The following is a 17,667-nucleotide window of genomic DNA, read 5'->3' as shown; positions in this document are numbered from 1 at the left end:
GCCACACAACCCCTGCTACCCGTGTAGCAGCTTGTTGCGTGTAGTGGACTCCTGACCTATCCAGCGGAACCCGAAATCCCACCACCCTATGGCGCAAGTCGAGGAATCTGCAGCCCACACGGTCGCAGAACCGTCTCAGCCTCTGATTCAGACCCTCCACTCGGCTCTGTACCAAAGGTCCACAGTCAGTCCTGTCGACGATGCTGCAGATGGTGAGCTCTGCTTTCATACCGCTAGCGAGACTGGCAGTCTTCACCAAATCAGATAGCCGCTGGAAGCCAGAGAGGATTTCCTCCGATCCATAGCGACACACATCATTGGTGCCGACATGAGCGACCACCTGCAGATGGGTGCACCCTGTACCCTTCATGGCATCCGGAAGGACCCTTTCCATATCTGGAATGACTCCCCCCGGTATGCACACGGAGTGCACTTTGGTTTTCTTCCCCTCCCTTGCTGCCATATCCCTAAGGGGCCCCATTACGCGCCTGACGTTGGAGCTCCCAACTACCAGTAAGCCCACCCTCTGCGACCGCCCGGATCTTGCAGACTGAGGGGCAACCTCTGGAACAGGACAAGCAGCCATGTCAGGCCGAAGATCAGTATCAGCCTGAGACAGAGCCTGAAACCGGTTCGTCAGGCAAACTGGAGAGGCCTTCCGCTCAGCCCTCCGGAATGTCTTTCGCCCCCTGCCACACCTTGAGACGACCTCCCACTCTACCACAGGTGAGGGATCAGCCTCAATGCGGGCAGTATCCCGGGCAACCACAGTCGTAGTCCGATCGGGGGATGCGTGGGACGAGCTGGCTGTCCCCGACAAACCCCCATCCGGACCCCCACAGTGATGACCATTGGCAACAGCCTCAAGCTGTGTGACCGAAGCCAACACTGCCTGAAGCTGGGAGCGAAGGGATGCCAACTCAGCCTGCATCCGAACACAGCAGTTGCAGTCCCTATCCATGCTAAAAACTGTTGTGCAAAGAACGTCTGAACTAATCTACAGAGAGCGCAAACAAATCGACACAAAATTTAAACGGTTATTAAAATACAAGATTGCCTAGTAAATGCAGTAATGCTGCCACTTGTGCACTGCTGACACACTGCTCGGCGGTGGAAGGAGACTACGCGATTTTACACTATTCAGGTACTAAAACGCGATGCTGCAACTCTCAAATACTATAATACGCCCGAAATTTATGAATTAAACAATGCAAGTACCAAAAACACGCAAAGAAATTAAGAATTAAACTATGTAACAAATGAGTGAGCTAGGAGTATACGACTTGCTGCTGCAGCTGCTTATCCAACGGCGGCAGGGAGCACACTGACTGTGACCAGCCCCTTCCCTTTGACAGGTAGATGGTACATACCCCAACATCGATGATTTCCAGCCAGTTTGTTTGAAACTGGCCTAGTGTTTTAGGGAGACACATGGAACATACATACATATAAATGATTCAGCTGCCCCTACTGCTGTTTTATATGCAACCCGCAATGTCATTACCTGTCTTCGAAAAGACACACGAGATTATCAATTCCTCCTGCTCGCTACGCGCAACTCATTAGCCCTACAGGAAAAAATAAGCAGGACCTTTCACGTAGGAAATTTAATATAATTAAATTTGGTACTGGGATACGATTTTGTAGCGGGCGACTGTTTTAGAGGTATTCAACAAAAGCCTACAAAAGTGACCTGGAAACGAACACTCAATCTCACACTCAGGCCTCAACGGTCAAGATTTCTAGTATATTTTTCATGGCACTCCGTCCTACCAATGTACAATAATTTGCGACTGCACAAAATTATTTCTCACTCGGCCCTTTTTTGGTTCAAAAATGGTTCAAATGGCTCTAAGCACTATAGGACTTAACTTCTGAGATCATCAGTCCCCTAGAACTAAGAACTACTTAAACCTAACTAACCTAAGGACATCACTCACATCCATGCCCGTGGCAGGATTCGAACCAGCGACAGTAGCGGTCGTACGGTGCCAGACTGTAGTGGCTAGAACCGCTCGGTCCCTTTTTTGGTCTTTAATGAATGGTTTTACTACATCGCTGGCCTACTCAACCACTTACAAATTGTGAAACTGACGTTGCTGTGAGCATTACCTAATAAAAAAAAAATGGTTCAAATGGCTCTGAGCACTATGGGACTCAACATCTTAGGTCATAAGTCCCCTAGAACTTAGAACTACTTAAACCTAACTAACCTAAGGACATCACACACACCCATGCCCGAGGCAGGATTCGAACCTGCGACCGTAGCAGTCTCGCGGTTCCAGACTGCAGCGCCAGAACCGCTAGACCACCGCGGCCGGCCTATTACCTAATAAATTTTGTGAAGTTTAACAGCATAAAATAAACAATTATACAGTTCTATTCGTCAGGCCTTCTGACAATAAAACTATTATGCCTAAGTTTGGATCGTATTATCAACGTAATTAATTTTAGCGTAACGCTTACAAAGCCGTTTTTTTCTTGATTACTCTTCCGGGAACGATTAAATTAGTAATGTCAACGAAGTTCCTAACTATGCAGGTGGTGTGATAGCTCCATCAACACAGATAAAAATAGATCGAATATCGGAAATAGTTCATGCAGTCGTAAATCTTTGTTGCAGCGGTAGAAGGGTGTGCCACGAAAAACATACTAGAGGTACTGACTGGTGTGCGTTGAAGTGAGTTTGAAGTTCCGTTTTGTACTTTTTTCTAGAATAACACGAAAATTCTAAAACGTATCCCAGTATAAAATTATATTACATCCAATCTTTAATAGAAAACGTTGTATACAATGACAGCGGTAGAGGTAGCTGTATCAGCCTGTATATGTATATCCGTCTTTATGATACGTATGGATTTATAGCAATACCTCCAACTGCATGAGAAACACCTTCGGCATAGTTTTACCAATGGTACAAAAATTTCTTGCGTGTTGTCAAAGGTCCGAGGGAGTGCCTACCACATTCTGTACCCAATTTGTGGATGGGTTTGTACCTGCAATAAGTCTTAGAGCCCTTGAACTAAAAACCATGCTCACCAACTGGAAGAAGCATAGGTCACACCCATCGATAGGAAGGGTAGCGGATGTGATCCAAGAAAATACCGTTCAACATCCTTCACACCAATCTGCTGTAGAATCTTTGAACGCATTCTGAGCTCAAACATAATAAGAGACCTCGAAAAAAATTATCTGTTTCATGCCAACCAGATCATTTTTAGAAACATCGGTCATGCCAAACCCAGCTCGCACGTTTCTCACATGAGATACTGAAAGCCATGGATGAAGACTGTTACTTACAAGCAGTATTTCTCGATTTCCCAAGAGCTTTAAGTTAGTACCACACCTACGCTTATTATCAAAAGTACGATCGTATGGGCCGCCAAGCGAAATCGACGGCTGTGCTGCTGACTTTTTTGTTTATTTGCGAGGGCGCAGGGCGTTCTGTTAATAAAAGAGTCATTGGCAGATGACAACGTAACAATTGGTGTAACGCAGGGTATTGAGTTTCTTACTGTCCATATGTGTGGCAAATATTAATAGTAACCTCACATTTTCGTAGATGATGTAGTTATCTATAGTGAAGTAGGCTTGCTGAGAATTCAGTGTGGCGTAGAGACTGGCATCTGGCTTTAAATATCTGTGAATTTAAACTTTTGCCCTCCACTAGACGAAAAAAACCAAGTGTCCTATGACAGCTTATCAACGAGCCACAGTCAGAATCCATTAACTGATACAAATCGCTGGCTGTAGAAATTTGTAGGCATATCAGAAAGACTTATCTTATAGCTTTAAACTTTTGCCCTCCACTAGACGGAAAAAACCAAGTGTCCTATGACAGCTTATCAACGAGCCACAGTCAGAATCCATTAACTGATACAAATCGCTGGCTGTAGAAATTTGTAGGCATATCAGAAAGACTTATCTTATAGCGTCAGTCACGGGTAGAGCAGGTATTAGAATTCAGTTTATTGGTAGAATACTGGGGAAATGCAATCAGTCTAGATAGTGACTGCTTTCTCATCACTCTGTGAAACGTCCCATAACATTGCCAAGGGGTGTGGGACCCCTACCAAATAATACTAATAGGGTAATGAATATATGCAGGGAAGAGCAGCACGAATGGTCACTGGTTTGACTGACCAAGGGAGAGTATTACAGAGCTGTTTAAAGAATTCAACAGGCAGATACTTGAAGCTAGACGTAAACTATCCCGAGAAAGTCTGTCAACAAAGTTTCAAGAACTGGCTTTAAAAGATTAAGAATACGCTATAAGTTGCTACTTTTAGCTCTGAGGAAAGAATATATTAATTATAGCACACAGAGAGGCATTTAAACACTCATTCTTCCTGCGTTCCATACGTGAAAGGAACATGAAAAGCCGTTATAAATGATACAGTAGAACACACCTTCTGAAATGCACTTCACAGTGGCCTGAAAGAAGTAAATGGAGATGTGAATGTAGAATTACCTATGGATAACACAGATAAATGAACTAGATCTTGGATGTAATTTCACAGAAGTGTCACTTGGTTCTCTTGTCTTTATTCAAATGTGATACAGTGGTAGTCTGCGAAAGTGCCCTTTGCTGAAAACATGACATTGCTTGCCCTACAGGTAATTGTGTTATGAGATACTCCAGTGTACGCCTCTGTGCCAACGACAGACTCAGCTTGTGAAGTGTTGGTACCATTCAGATAATTTCTTATGTAGTTGTGCAAAACACTCAAAATTTTAATGTAAACTTGATTTTCTTTTGAAAACGGTAGGATGTTCTGTCCAAAGTAAAAGTGTGACATTTCTACCTTAGTTTGTAGTTACCAGGTAAGTGGAAAAACACCATTCAAGCAGAATAAATGTAAAACAAACTGCTGTAGTCATCAAACTATTTGGAATATTCTTACCGTAGCTTTACGGCTAATTTTGTATCAGGTATCATTGTACACACATCTATATGAAGGAGTCTTCCCGACACCTTCCTTGATCAGGTCCAGGAGACAGTTAAATTGGGAAATACCTAACCTGAAGAACTCACAGAACTTTGTCTTCATTTAATAAATGACGATTGTTAAGGGTGGTAAGGAAACTTTTGTCAAGATTTTTATGAATGACTATTGCATTATGTAACTGTTGTGGTTCAAGGTCTTCTTCTTTATGATCTTCCAACAATAATTCGCGATCACTAATTTGAAAAAGGTGTGTCTATTTCCACCAACTGCTCTCGACTGAGCTGCCGACTGCAGCACTTGCACGGGGCGAGCTCAGGCAGAGCACTCAGCGTCAGCGTGAGTAGGCAAGATACTTTGACTTCCACTGTCTCAGTACCGTAGTCAGATATGGCATTCGTTACAAACTTGAAAACAGTTATAGTATCTTGGAAACGTAAAGTAGCCAGCGACCACATTTCCCACTCAAATCTTTCGAAACTTATACTGCAGAACACTTGTAAAATGAGTACGACAGCAACTATGACCAATATGGAAGAACCAGACGCTTCGTCATCAAGCTGTGACATGAAGCTATAACACAAGGGAAAAAATCTGTTATGCCGGTTAGTTTCCTCAGACCCGAATGAAAAGTATTGCATAGTGAAGGAAACCGACAAATCCGAAACAAGACGTTTATAATTTTTTAAAAGAAAAGGAGAACTTCTGCTGAAAAATTAGCTTTCACGGTTAACGTAACTTTGCTTCATTTACATACAGTACTTTTTTACAGCAAGGAAATCGGGAACTCATTTTTCTCGTGTACTGCTATCAGCCGCTTCATTGGAACGACTTCCTGTGTGGTGTCCCTTGTTGCTGTCAGCTAACGTGGCATGACCCATGCAGCCAAGCCACTTTCTTTCTGTCCAGGCCCTAAGTTGTACGCAAGACGAATTCGTTAAAAACAGTGTATTTACGAAAGTGGAAATAGAGAAGAAGATGATCGTGATTATTATGAGGAAGAGGAAGAAAAAGAGGATGATTATGATGACATACACAACTGGAAGATACGGTGACACAATGGACGAGTGATTTATAGTCTCTGAACACCTCATTCCTTTTGAAGTGTATTTATCTCTGCGTCACTATAACAAATCATTTCATAGTTACTCCTGTTGTAGGACTCTGAAAGCGCAAACAACAAAGCAATAAACGGGCAAATTACCACAGCTGGGCACAGTAATTACGGTCAGATTGCTTCTACAATCAAATGTATAAGACGTGATACGAGTGACGTCATGATCACGTCAAGAGAAGTGTCTCCATCTTGGATCGTTAGGCTGTATAAGAAACTTTGGAAATAAGTGTTTCCCTAACACAATGCATGTACAGGGTGTAAGGAGATACACCTCTGAAAGTGATTCTTTGATGAGAGGAAATGGGTTTTGAACGTCAGTTCTAGTCTGTGCAGAATGGAAAAATTTCTGCATTTGTCTCCTGGATCAGCGTCATTGTGCAGTTCCATGCATGATGTGTCAGACACTGGGTTAGCTTGTCCCAGGTACAGACCACATAAGGCGAGGCTAGTATTCTCCGATGACATGAAACAATGTCTGGACAAAGTAAATGAAACTGGATTCCTTTATACCGCTAATACCCATGTTACCATTGTGTTGGAGGGATTAAAGTGTGGGAAGAGATGCACAAACCAGGAGTTGAAAATGCTGTGTGGTTTTTGAAAATATTGTTTGTAATTAAGAGGAAAGGTGAAAATTTAGTACGTGATCGTTTCCTGAGCAAATACGTAATAATTAGTGCAAAGAATGCAACTAATATTAAAACTTCCAAGAAATCTTTGGAAAGCTGGCTGTGTTGTTATCTTGAAAGGTGTATGAGAACGTCATTTGACAGTAAGGTAAAATTTGTTTTAGGTTGAGGTGCGAGGGCTATTCCATTCCAGCAGACTTATTGTTGATAGGAGTAAATGCACATCTGACCGTTGCTCTTGTGCTGTGACATGCATAGCCATCTTATAAAAAAATATCATGATACACATCATCCTAACTAAAGGGCAAGGTATTAAGCTCTGTTAAATCACATCTTTTCACAATATATATGATGGAATTAAACACTTATTGCAGCTTCTAAAATATTAATTTATTACAATTTTTCGATTTCATAACGTATATACACAATGCTCTGACATAATGACACTCCTTTCCGCACATTATTACTTGAAAATAAGTTATTCTTTTTCATTCCACACCAACCACAATTTTCACAAATTTTTGTTTTTTGCAAGCTTTCAAATCTGTGTGTATTGTATTAAACCTGGATTCTTTTATTGTATTCACACCTGTTGGAGTAGTTATGCCATCTTATATTGAATTTCTTGTACATGCAATTGCACGGTTACCAAACTCGTCACTATCACTTTGAATTTTATGTCCCGATATCCACTTTAACATGTCGTCAAGAACGTTTTCCAAATGGAATCACTACTGAGGTAGGCTGTTCAGTGCAATACATAAAATATCCGTCAAACCATATATGTTTGCCTTAGAAATACACTCTGAAATGAATAGAATCTTGAGCTCTAAATTTTAATGTTGCACTACAAAACACATTGACTAGTGCTGCAGTGACACTATTGCTTCTGCCAGTGCTGATGCCACTTCTGCCAGAACTGTCATTGTCGAAATGGAATGCACTGTATTGTGTTGCCAACTTATCCTCGACATATACCTGAGTATTGCCACACTGGCTCCCTGTCTTCTTGAACAACTTCAGTCTCATACCTCATTGCACATTTAATACTTCTACTGTAATTTTGAACTTAGTGTAGGACTCTATCCTGGCATCAACACATGTACACCAGTTAGAGGTAAAATGACACCTTCTAGCAGACACTGACATCGCTTTGATTGCTAGATGAACTGGCAGGTTATATATCCACATGTATTATTTTCCTATCCCGGTCATTGGCTGTGTCATGAAGTTCACGTTAATATGAAGTGGTGGGGAGCACTACAAACAAAAACCAGTTGGCACAGATTCTTAAATCTGGAGATTCCTCAAATCAAGGGAGGTGGAATGGGGTGAGTAAGTTGAAAACTGTCGGTCCATGGTAGAGAATTTGGTGGACTTGTGGAGGGGACTACTGTTTTGTATTTCTGGAATGTAATTCTCACAAAAAGAAAAAGGGGAGCATAGGGGAGAAATTTAATTTAAAGTATGTTATGAACTGAAGTTTAAATTTTCCATATTATTTTCTTAGTCGACTTACCTTTGGTAAAAGTGATACCAGATTTATTTACGTGTTATAGCAACCCTCCATGATAGGGCAACTTCTGATGTTAGCATTTCGATCCCCTTAGAAGTTGAGTGTCACACATTCTACACTGGTCGATTCATTTGCTAGATATTTCCCTCTAAAATTAAGGTTATTACAAAGGCCTAAATAAAAAAAACTGTAAGCTGAGACTGTTCCCCCAAATTAACGTTATTCCACGCATAAAAACTGAGATATTTGGATAGAACCCTGTATGGTATTCCTGTTGTTGCACATTTCTGATGTTCTTGGGTAGACCTCCAATCGGATTATATGGTAATTTACACTGTCAGTGTCAGACAGTTGCACGCTGCAGTTTCACATATTGATTACAGTCAGTTTTGAGACATCTCTACGTGAAGCTATATGTTTATGTATGTTGAAGGGAATAATGTCACTGTATGTTAGGTTACTTTTCTGAAATATGGGTGTTTTGTAGCAGTTTTGGAGCAACATTTCACAGTTTAGAGCCAATTTCTCAGTTTGAGCGGACAAATAGTTACAGTTTTTGCTGTAACATGTGGCTGTATGGACTGAAGCTTCCTGTTGTCTGCACTGTTCATTTCCTGTTACATATAAAATACTCAGAACCGAAATCTCATGTGAACTATTTCATAACCTAGCTACAGTGGAACATATTTCCATGTCACATAGCATAGCAACGAGTCTTCGCTGTTGATTGATGTAATAACCAGTCAGTGACACGAGTGAATGTATAACTGGCATTCTCAGTCGAGCAGCCCTTCTGAAATCCAGACACTGAAATACTAAATAAATTGTTTCCACTTAAGTGTGTGCAACTACTCTTGAGTACTACTTTCTTGAATACTTTGGATAAAGATGTCAATAATGATACTGGACGACAAATGTTTTTACTCTGTTCTGGCACCTTTCTTATGAAGTGACTAAACAACTGCATAGCTTAAGCTGTCTGGAAAAATACCTCATGCCATTGACGTATAGCATAATTCGAAAAGGACATTATTTGTTAAGTTCGAAAAACTTTCCGGAATTCTGTTTGACATTCTATCAACCACAAATGAACTTTTGTTTTTTAGAATATTTATAACTGTATTAAGTTCAATGAACGATGTTGATGCTACTCCTAGCTGCTAAAAGTTTTATGGAATGACTTTTTAATGCATTCTTTTGCTTCTTCAACTGAACCATTTAATCCTATGTTTGCTGTTACGTTTATAAAGTGATTGTAAAATTACTTATAACATTTGAATATTATCAGTGACAACATTGTCATTTAATTTAGTTGTTACAGAATCTTGTACGATGACTGGTAGTCCTGGCTCCCTTTTGACAATGTCCCACATAGTTTTAATCTTACTGTCTGCATCATTTATTTCTGGCAGGACATGTGCAATCTTCGACGTTTGAATGACTTTCCTTAACACACTAAAGATTTTTTTGTAGTATAAAATTATGTCAGATTTTGACTTACTCTGTTCTTCACATAAATTTCACTCTCGCTCTTACATGTTTTAATTCCCATAGTTATCAGATTATGTGCTTTTTTATTGGATGTTTTTGATGACTTTTTGGGAAAATAACTTTCAAATATTGCCAAAACTTTACCATGGTATAAACTAAATTACATGTTAGGAGCTCTTTCTGCATATACCTCATGACCACACAACCCCATTTGGCTTACTCTTAAAATATTATATCCTGTTGGCGTAAACGAGTCTCACTACACTGTATAAACCTGCCTCAGAGTTATAAGGTGCCATACTGCTTATTTCCATTAACTGTGCATCATGATCAGATGCTACAGGCATTAATTGTTTCAGCCTGATCACTGTCTATAAATATTTTTCTGGACCCAAGTTGGAAAGTAAACTCCTGAAATTGTATTGAAGGATCCAAATAATAATCGTAGATTATTTTTCCTGTCTTTATCTTTAAGGAAACATACATTTAAATCTCGTCAAACTACTACTTATTTCTTCTTGTTTGACATGTAGCTCGATAATACATCTAGGCTCTCGACTGACATGCTGTGTGCGTGTAAGGATATACGTGTAGGAAGCACACCAAGGCAACTAGCACTCCTGTTCAACAGAAACGATTTGGATATACTGTGGAAATGTTTCATATCATTGTCTAGCGCTAACGTAAACTGAAATATAGCATATTCACAGTCCAGCATCATGAACTGTGTTATGTCTTCCATAAGGATGGATGTCTGTTGTGCTTTTTATAAGCATTTGTCATATGAGAGTGCAGGAGAATATCGACAGATATTCTTAGACAGTCGGAAGGTACTCTTAAATCCAAATAAGAATCTAAAGACAATTCTCATTCACTAATTCTTTCACCACCAAATATCTCTGTAGCATGCGGTACACAAGAGGATATGTCATTGGTTAATATGTAATTTGTGTTGAGGAAATGTAACTGAACAGAGGAATAAAATAGCTCGTTATCAATGAAAATTCGCCACATAAAACCATCGAACCTATTGGGAATGCAACAGCATCTCATCAAGGTCGATGTGAATACAGAGAAAATCCACGTATAACCATTGTTGTAACAATAAGAAATATACGAATTTTTTGACTGTGAAGTCTACATATTTAGATAAAATTTAAAAAATAAATACTCTATGATCTATTAAGATATTCATAATCTAGAAAAAATCCATTTAATTACTGTGAATGTTTGCTCTGAAGACTGTGGATATCTTTAAAATCCTATTTGTATGTATTCTGGGCATCTAAATGTGCTGCAACACTCAAGCTGCAAATATTTAAAACATACAGTAATTTCGTTTAATTATGCATAAAACGTCTTTTATATTGTTCTACTAGTAAGTGAGATAAAATTCGAACATGCAACAGCAAGTAGAGACAGTTGGAATACTACATTAGCTTGTGGGTATTAAAGTAATAGCAAGTAAGCCATTTAGGGTCTGAATCAGAGGCTCAGACAGATCTGCGACTGTGTAGGCTGCACATTCCTCGACTTGCGCCATAGGGTGGTGGGGTTTACGGTTCCGCTAAATACGTCAGGTGTCCACTACACACAGGAAGCGCCTACACGGATAACAGAAGCTGCGTGGCGTGGACTGGGCGGTTTTTTAGGTCAGATAGTCTCGGGAAAGATCAAAAAGGGCTCCCGTCTCGAAGGGTACAGGTCAAAGAAACGACGAGAATCGACCAAGCAACAGTCGGTATTGTAGATTTAAATTGTCGTAGCTGTGTTGGAAAAGTACCGGAGCTTCAAGCGCTGATAGAAAGCACTGAAGCTCTAGTCGTTATAGGAATAGAAAGCTGGCTAAACCCTGAGATAAATTCTGCAGAAATTTTTAGAGAGGCTTAAACCGTGTTCAGAAAAGATGGATTAAATAAAGTAGGTGGTGGTGTGTTTGTGTCTGTTGGAAGTAGTTTATCTTGTAGTGAAGTTGAAATAGATAATTCCTGCAAATTACTATGGGTAGAGGTTATACTCCACAGCCATACCAAAATAATAATGGGCTCCTTCTACCTACCCCCCAACTCAGAGGATATAATAGCTGAACAGTTCAAAGAAAACTGGAATCTCATTACAAATAAGTACCCCACTCATACAGTTATAATTGGTGGAGACTTCAATCTACCCTCGATTTGTTGGCGAAAATACATGTTCAAAGCCAGTGGTAGACGGAAACCATCTTCCGAAATTGTACTAAATGCTTTCTCTGAGAATTACTTTGAACAATTAGTTCATGAGCCCACACGAACTGTAAATGATTGCGAAAACACACTTGACCTCTTAGCCAGAAATAATCCTGATCTAATAGAGAGCGCCATGACGGATACAGAGATTAGTGAACACAAGGTCACTCTAGCGAGGCTCAAAACCATATCGACCAAAACCACTAAAAATAAACGCAAAATATGTCTATTTAAAACACCAGATAAAAATTCGCTTGATGCCTTCCTAAGAGAGGGTCTCCATTCCTTCCAAACTAATCATGTAAGTGCAGACCAGATATGGCTCAAATTCAAAGATACAGTATCGACAGCAATAGATAGATTCACACCGCATAAGTTAATAAGAGACGGGACTGATGCCCCCTGGTACACAAAACACGTCAGAACACTGTTGCAGAAGCAACGAAAAAGAATGCCAAATTCAGAAGAACTCAAAATTCCCCAAGACTGGCTAAGTTTTACGGAAGCTCGAAATTTTGTGCAGACGTCAATGCGAGATGCTTTTAATAGTTTCCACAGTGAAACATCGTCTCAAAATATGGTAGAAATCCCAAAGAGATTCTGGTCGTATGTAAAGTACACCAGTAGCAGAAAAACAGTCAATACCGTCACTGCACGATAGCGATGGAAATGTAACCGATGATGGTGACACTAAAGCCGAGTTACTAAGCCCAGTTTTCCGTAATTCCTTCACGAAAGAAGACGAAGTAAATATTCCTGAATTCGAAACAAAAACAACTGTTAGCATGAGTGACATAAAAGTAGATATCTTAGGTGTTGCGAAATAACTTAAATCACTTAAGAATGGCAGGTCTTCCTGTCGAGATGGTATACCAATCAGGTTCCTTTCAGAGTATGCAGACACAATAGCGCCTTTCTTAGCAATCATATACAACCGCTCACTTGATGAAAGGTCTGTTCCTAAAGACTGGAAAGTAGCACAGGTCACATCAATATTCAAGAAAGAAAGTAGGAGTAACCCTTTGATTTACAGACCCATACCGCTGATCTCAATTTGCAGTAGGATTTTGGAACAGATACTGTACTCGAACATTATGAATCAAAGAAATGACATATTGATACATAACCAACACGAATTCAGAAAATATCGTTCTTGTGCAACACAGCTAGCTCTTTATTCCCATGAAGTAATGAGTGCTGTTGACAATGGATCTCAAACCGATTCCATATTCCTAGATTTCCAGAAGGCTTTTGATACCGTTCCTCACAAGCGACTATTAATCAAATTGCGTGCATATGGAGTATCGTCTCAGTTGTGTGACAGGATTCGTGATTTACTCTCAGGGAGGTCACAGTTCGTAGTGATAAATGGTAAATCATCGAATAGAACAGAAGTGATATCTGACGTCATAGGCCCTCTGCTGTTCCTCATTTACATAAATGATCTAGGTGATAATCTGAGCAGCCCCCTTAGATTTTTTGTAGGTAACGCTGTAATTTACCGACTAGTAAAATCATCAGATGATCAACTCCAGTTACAAAATGATCTAGAGAGGATTTCTGTATAGTGTGAAAAGTGGCAATTGGCACTAAACAAAGAAAGTGAGAGGTCATCCACATGCATACTAAAAGAAATGCGATACATTTTGGGTATACGATAAACCGCACAAATCTAAGGGCTACCTAGGAATTACACATACGAGCAACTTAAACTGGAAAGACCACATAGATAATATTGTGGGGAAGGCGAATCAAAGACTGCGCTTTGTTGGCAGAACACTAAGAAGATGCGACAAACCCACTAAAGAGACAGCCTACATCACACTTGTCCGTCCTCTGCTGGAATATTGCTGCGCGGTTTGGAATCCTTAGTAGGTAGGATTGACGGAGGACATCGAAAGAGTGCAAAGAAGGGCAGCTCGTTTCGTGTTATCGCGCAATAGTGGTGAGAGTGTCACTGATATTATACACGAGTTGGGGTGGCAGTCACTGAAACAAAGGCGGTTTTCTTTGCAGCGAGATCTATTGACGAAATTTCAATCACCAACTTTTTCTTCCGAATGCGAAAATATTTTGTTGACACCCACCTACGTAGGGAGAAATGATCATCATAATAAATTAAGAGAAATCGAGACTGGAATGGTAGAGAACTAGTATGACAATGGTTCGATGAACCCTCTGCCAGGCACATAAGTGTGAATTGCAGAGTAACCATGTAGATGTAGTAGGATTGTCATGTCCTTGTGTCTTGAGAGGCATAACAGCGTTACTTGGTTGGAAAGTCGTTCGATTTACAAGATTTAGTAGAATTTCGGGTTAGTTCTGGAAGTAGTAACGAATAAGTTTTCTGAATCACTGTGTGTACAACCGCTGGTCACTTTATTTTATTTGTGGTAGCATTGCAGTAGTTTGAAATTTGTTTTACGATACCATAACACAGATGAAAGTTGAATTAATTGTTAAAAGTAATGCACGAGAACTCGTAACTTATAGAGACTATTGAATACTGTTGAAGTATTTGGAAATCATCCACCACACCAAACATTCATTTACATATTTAGGACAATAAATTAATCTTACTGAATCTGTAAATACCTCTAAAATATTAAGAATTTCTATTAACTGTTGCTGAAACTCTTTTTGGTTCTTGTGTAACTATACCTCTTGTCGAACTTGGCTACTCAGTTCACGCGGTGGAGTGGTCGAGTAGCGTTTACGGATAATGTCTGACATGAATCTGTTGTAGAAAGTCACCACAGCCTTGGGAAATAGCATCTTGACAACAGCAACTTACCTTGAGATTTCGAATACATGCCGCTATCATCATTGGCGTAAAGTCCTGTTCGGTCGTATCATTGATATCTACGCCCTTCTTCAAAAGAGATTTCACTTGTTTCTCGTCTCCAGTCAGTACTGCCGTGTGAAGTGGCTTATAGCCAAGCACTGATACCGCAAACGGATCAGCACCTGCATCCAGAAGGAACAGCATCATCTGAAACGAAATATTTGAGACTGAAGTCAACATCACCATGACCTGGTTCATACAAATAATTTTATCTCTATGTTTCAATGAGATTACAAAACAGTCGGTGTTGCACAGAAGTCTGTTTTTATTTAAATGGCGACCAGTAGCAGGCTTTTTTCCCTTGTCAACCCATCCACGTAAGTCTTAAAACAGCACCTCAGCCTTCCACCAGCCATGCCCTTCTGTATGTGTAGCTACTGTAACAGAAGTTCATGAAGCAGGCCAATACAACTCCCCTTACATGTTGGAGACTGGAGAACTGCATCTTGCCCCTAACTGGCAGGCTGAGCCGCAAAGCAAATTATAAGGAAGATCAATATCAGTCCCACACAACAAGTCCATTATGCAGTGCGTCCTATATAACAGTGGGTTAAAATACAGTGCTGATACTAGTGCAGTTCGCTGTGTGTGTGTATGTGTATCAAATTTGTTGGAAATCGGTCGAGAGCTTTAGGCGAAAGACACTGGACATAAATAAATCTACACTGCTTTATATACAGTTTACAGCGGATGTAAGTTGCAGATATTCGTACATATGGTATCTTGATAGGTACATACATCAGCATATAGGTTGCTTGTTCTGTGCATCTAACTCTCTTCCTAGAAACACATCATATAATTTACTGCTGATTTTTTCGGCATGGTTGTAACTGCACAACTAAGTGTGCTTTGCCTGTCAGTATATACTAACCATTTTTCATCCATACGTCCACACTTCAGTGTCTGACCAGCTGTCCAGCAGAAAATAACTGTTAATGGCTTGCTATTGCCCTCTTTACTCAAAGGAACCAACCAACCTAAAAAAGCACTATTCCTAATGGCTACAGCTTTCAGTCTACAGCTGAAGTAAACACTAATTTAATGTTATTCGGTATATTGTTCTCTATCACCAAAAGGAGTATCTGCACTTATAACCATCGCACACTGTATATAGACCATTTTTTTTCCCTGCAGATTCTTTTATGTAATATTCACCACATATACTGCATATATCTACTTCTCTCCTCTCACTGCCTAACACTTCATCATCCTGTCTCTCTGTGCACTTAAGCCTCCCTGCTCTACCTGTCCATCTCGTCATCTTCACTCTTCCAGTCAATTCAGCTTCTCCTTCTGTCTCTATGTTCCCCTCCTCAATCTCTTCTCTTTGACTGTCTTTCTCCCTTCCATATCTACCTTCCCCTCTCTCTGTCCTTCTACTCCCCCATCCTCAAATTGTTCTCTCTTTTCAACCTGCCCACTCCTTATCTGCAAGTTCCACCTGCCTAACATATCTTCTCCTCCTCCCACTTCTCTTTATCCACCTCCTCTCCCTACCTCTGCTATCTCCACCTCCCTCCATTCCCCATACATCTCCTCATCCATTCTCTCTTCTGTTCCCGACTCATTCCTCTCTCTGATTATCTTTCCAACCCTCAGCTCTCTATCTAATCTTCCAACACAATCTTCTCACCTCCCCCTCCTCTCCCTCTATCTATATCTTTCTTCCACCTCTTCTCTCCATTCATCCTCATTCTCCCCCTCTCCTCTCTCTCTGTTCATTTCCTCATTCCACCTTCCTTTGTTAACTTCATCCTCCCTGCTCTTGAACTACCATCCACCTACCCATTTCTGGTCAGCCATTCCCATCCACACCTGCATCTCTGGCAAGAGGGATCAGTTTAAGAAGACCAATACTAGTCCCAAAAAGTACTAGTTGTTTTAGACAACCTAGATGTATAGGCATTGAAACTATTTTTTGCACCCAAAGTACAAGCTGCCCTGCAAGGCTGGTAGATAAGGAAGCCCAATACTATCCCCTCACAACACGTGAATTGTGAAGGGCAGCCTACAGAGTATGGGCTGGAAAACTGTTTCTTGCACCTGACCCCTAGGTTGACCTGCAGAGAGTTCGATGAGGTAGGCTGATACTACTCTCATACAACATGACTATCATGCATGGCAGTGGCTGCAGATGGATGTTTTAACCCATATCTCCACTTCTATGGGAGCTAGGAGCTTCTAGTTTCCAAAGAGCTGATACCACTAAAATTTGTTGTCTGTGTATCAGTTGGTCTCTCGTCAACATTCCAGGGATTTGGATATAGACGCTGGACATAAACTCCAGCTTTCTTTACTGATGCACAGCAGTCAACATGAGCGCATCATCTAGGCACCTGTTGTGGAGACCATATGCACCAACATTCGCTGTAGAGCCACTGGGGAAACAATGATGGTACCCTCTTATACACTTCTAAGTCACATTAACGTGAACAACTATTAAAAGCCTGAATAACCTCCTTTTGTGGTCCAGACCACTGCGAGATGTACAGCAAGAGACACATTGAAGTTATGGAAGGTTTCAAAAGGGATGTGGAGCCATGATGTCTACAGTACTGTGACCACGCTGCGCTAGGTTTCTCGGTTGAGTATCCACAGCACAAACAACTCAGCTGAGGGTGCACTACAGATTCTCTATTAGGTTTAAATCTGGGAAGTCTTGTGGTCAAGGTAAATTCATCCTAGTGCTCTTGAAACCATTTACATGCATTATGGGCTGTGTGGCATCTCGTGTTGTTCTTCTGTTAGATACCATTGCGCCAGGAAGAAATAAACTATATGTAGGGTGAAGATGGTCGCCAAGGATAGATGCATGCATGTTTAGATCCATTGCGCCTTCCAGAATGACGATAGTACCAACGAATGCAAGGAAAACAATCCCCAGAAAATAACGTTCCC

At 40.6% G+C, this 17,667-nt stretch overlaps 1 protein-coding gene across 1 annotated transcript in view; it reads right to left on the bottom strand.

The window, feature by feature from the left end:
* The window catches only part of LOC126176432 (ankyrin-3-like), a 201,088-nt gene that overhangs the window by 95,628 nt on the left and 87,793 nt on the right, over positions 1–17,667 (bottom strand). Inside the window, exon 5 of the mRNA XM_049923589.1 lies at positions 14,719–14,916. Coding sequence (XP_049779546.1) covers positions 14,719–14,916 — 198 coding nt within the window. The remainder of the gene's footprint in view (positions 1–14,718; positions 14,917–17,667) is intronic.

This window comes from Schistocerca cancellata, chromosome 3 (assembly GCF_023864275.1).
Source record: "Schistocerca cancellata isolate TAMUIC-IGC-003103 chromosome 3, iqSchCanc2.1, whole genome shotgun sequence".
NCBI lineage: Eukaryota > Metazoa > Arthropoda > Insecta > Orthoptera > Acrididae > Schistocerca > Schistocerca cancellata.
Note: the sequence above shows the minus strand (reverse complement) of the source record. Positions and strands in the feature narration are given on the sequence as shown.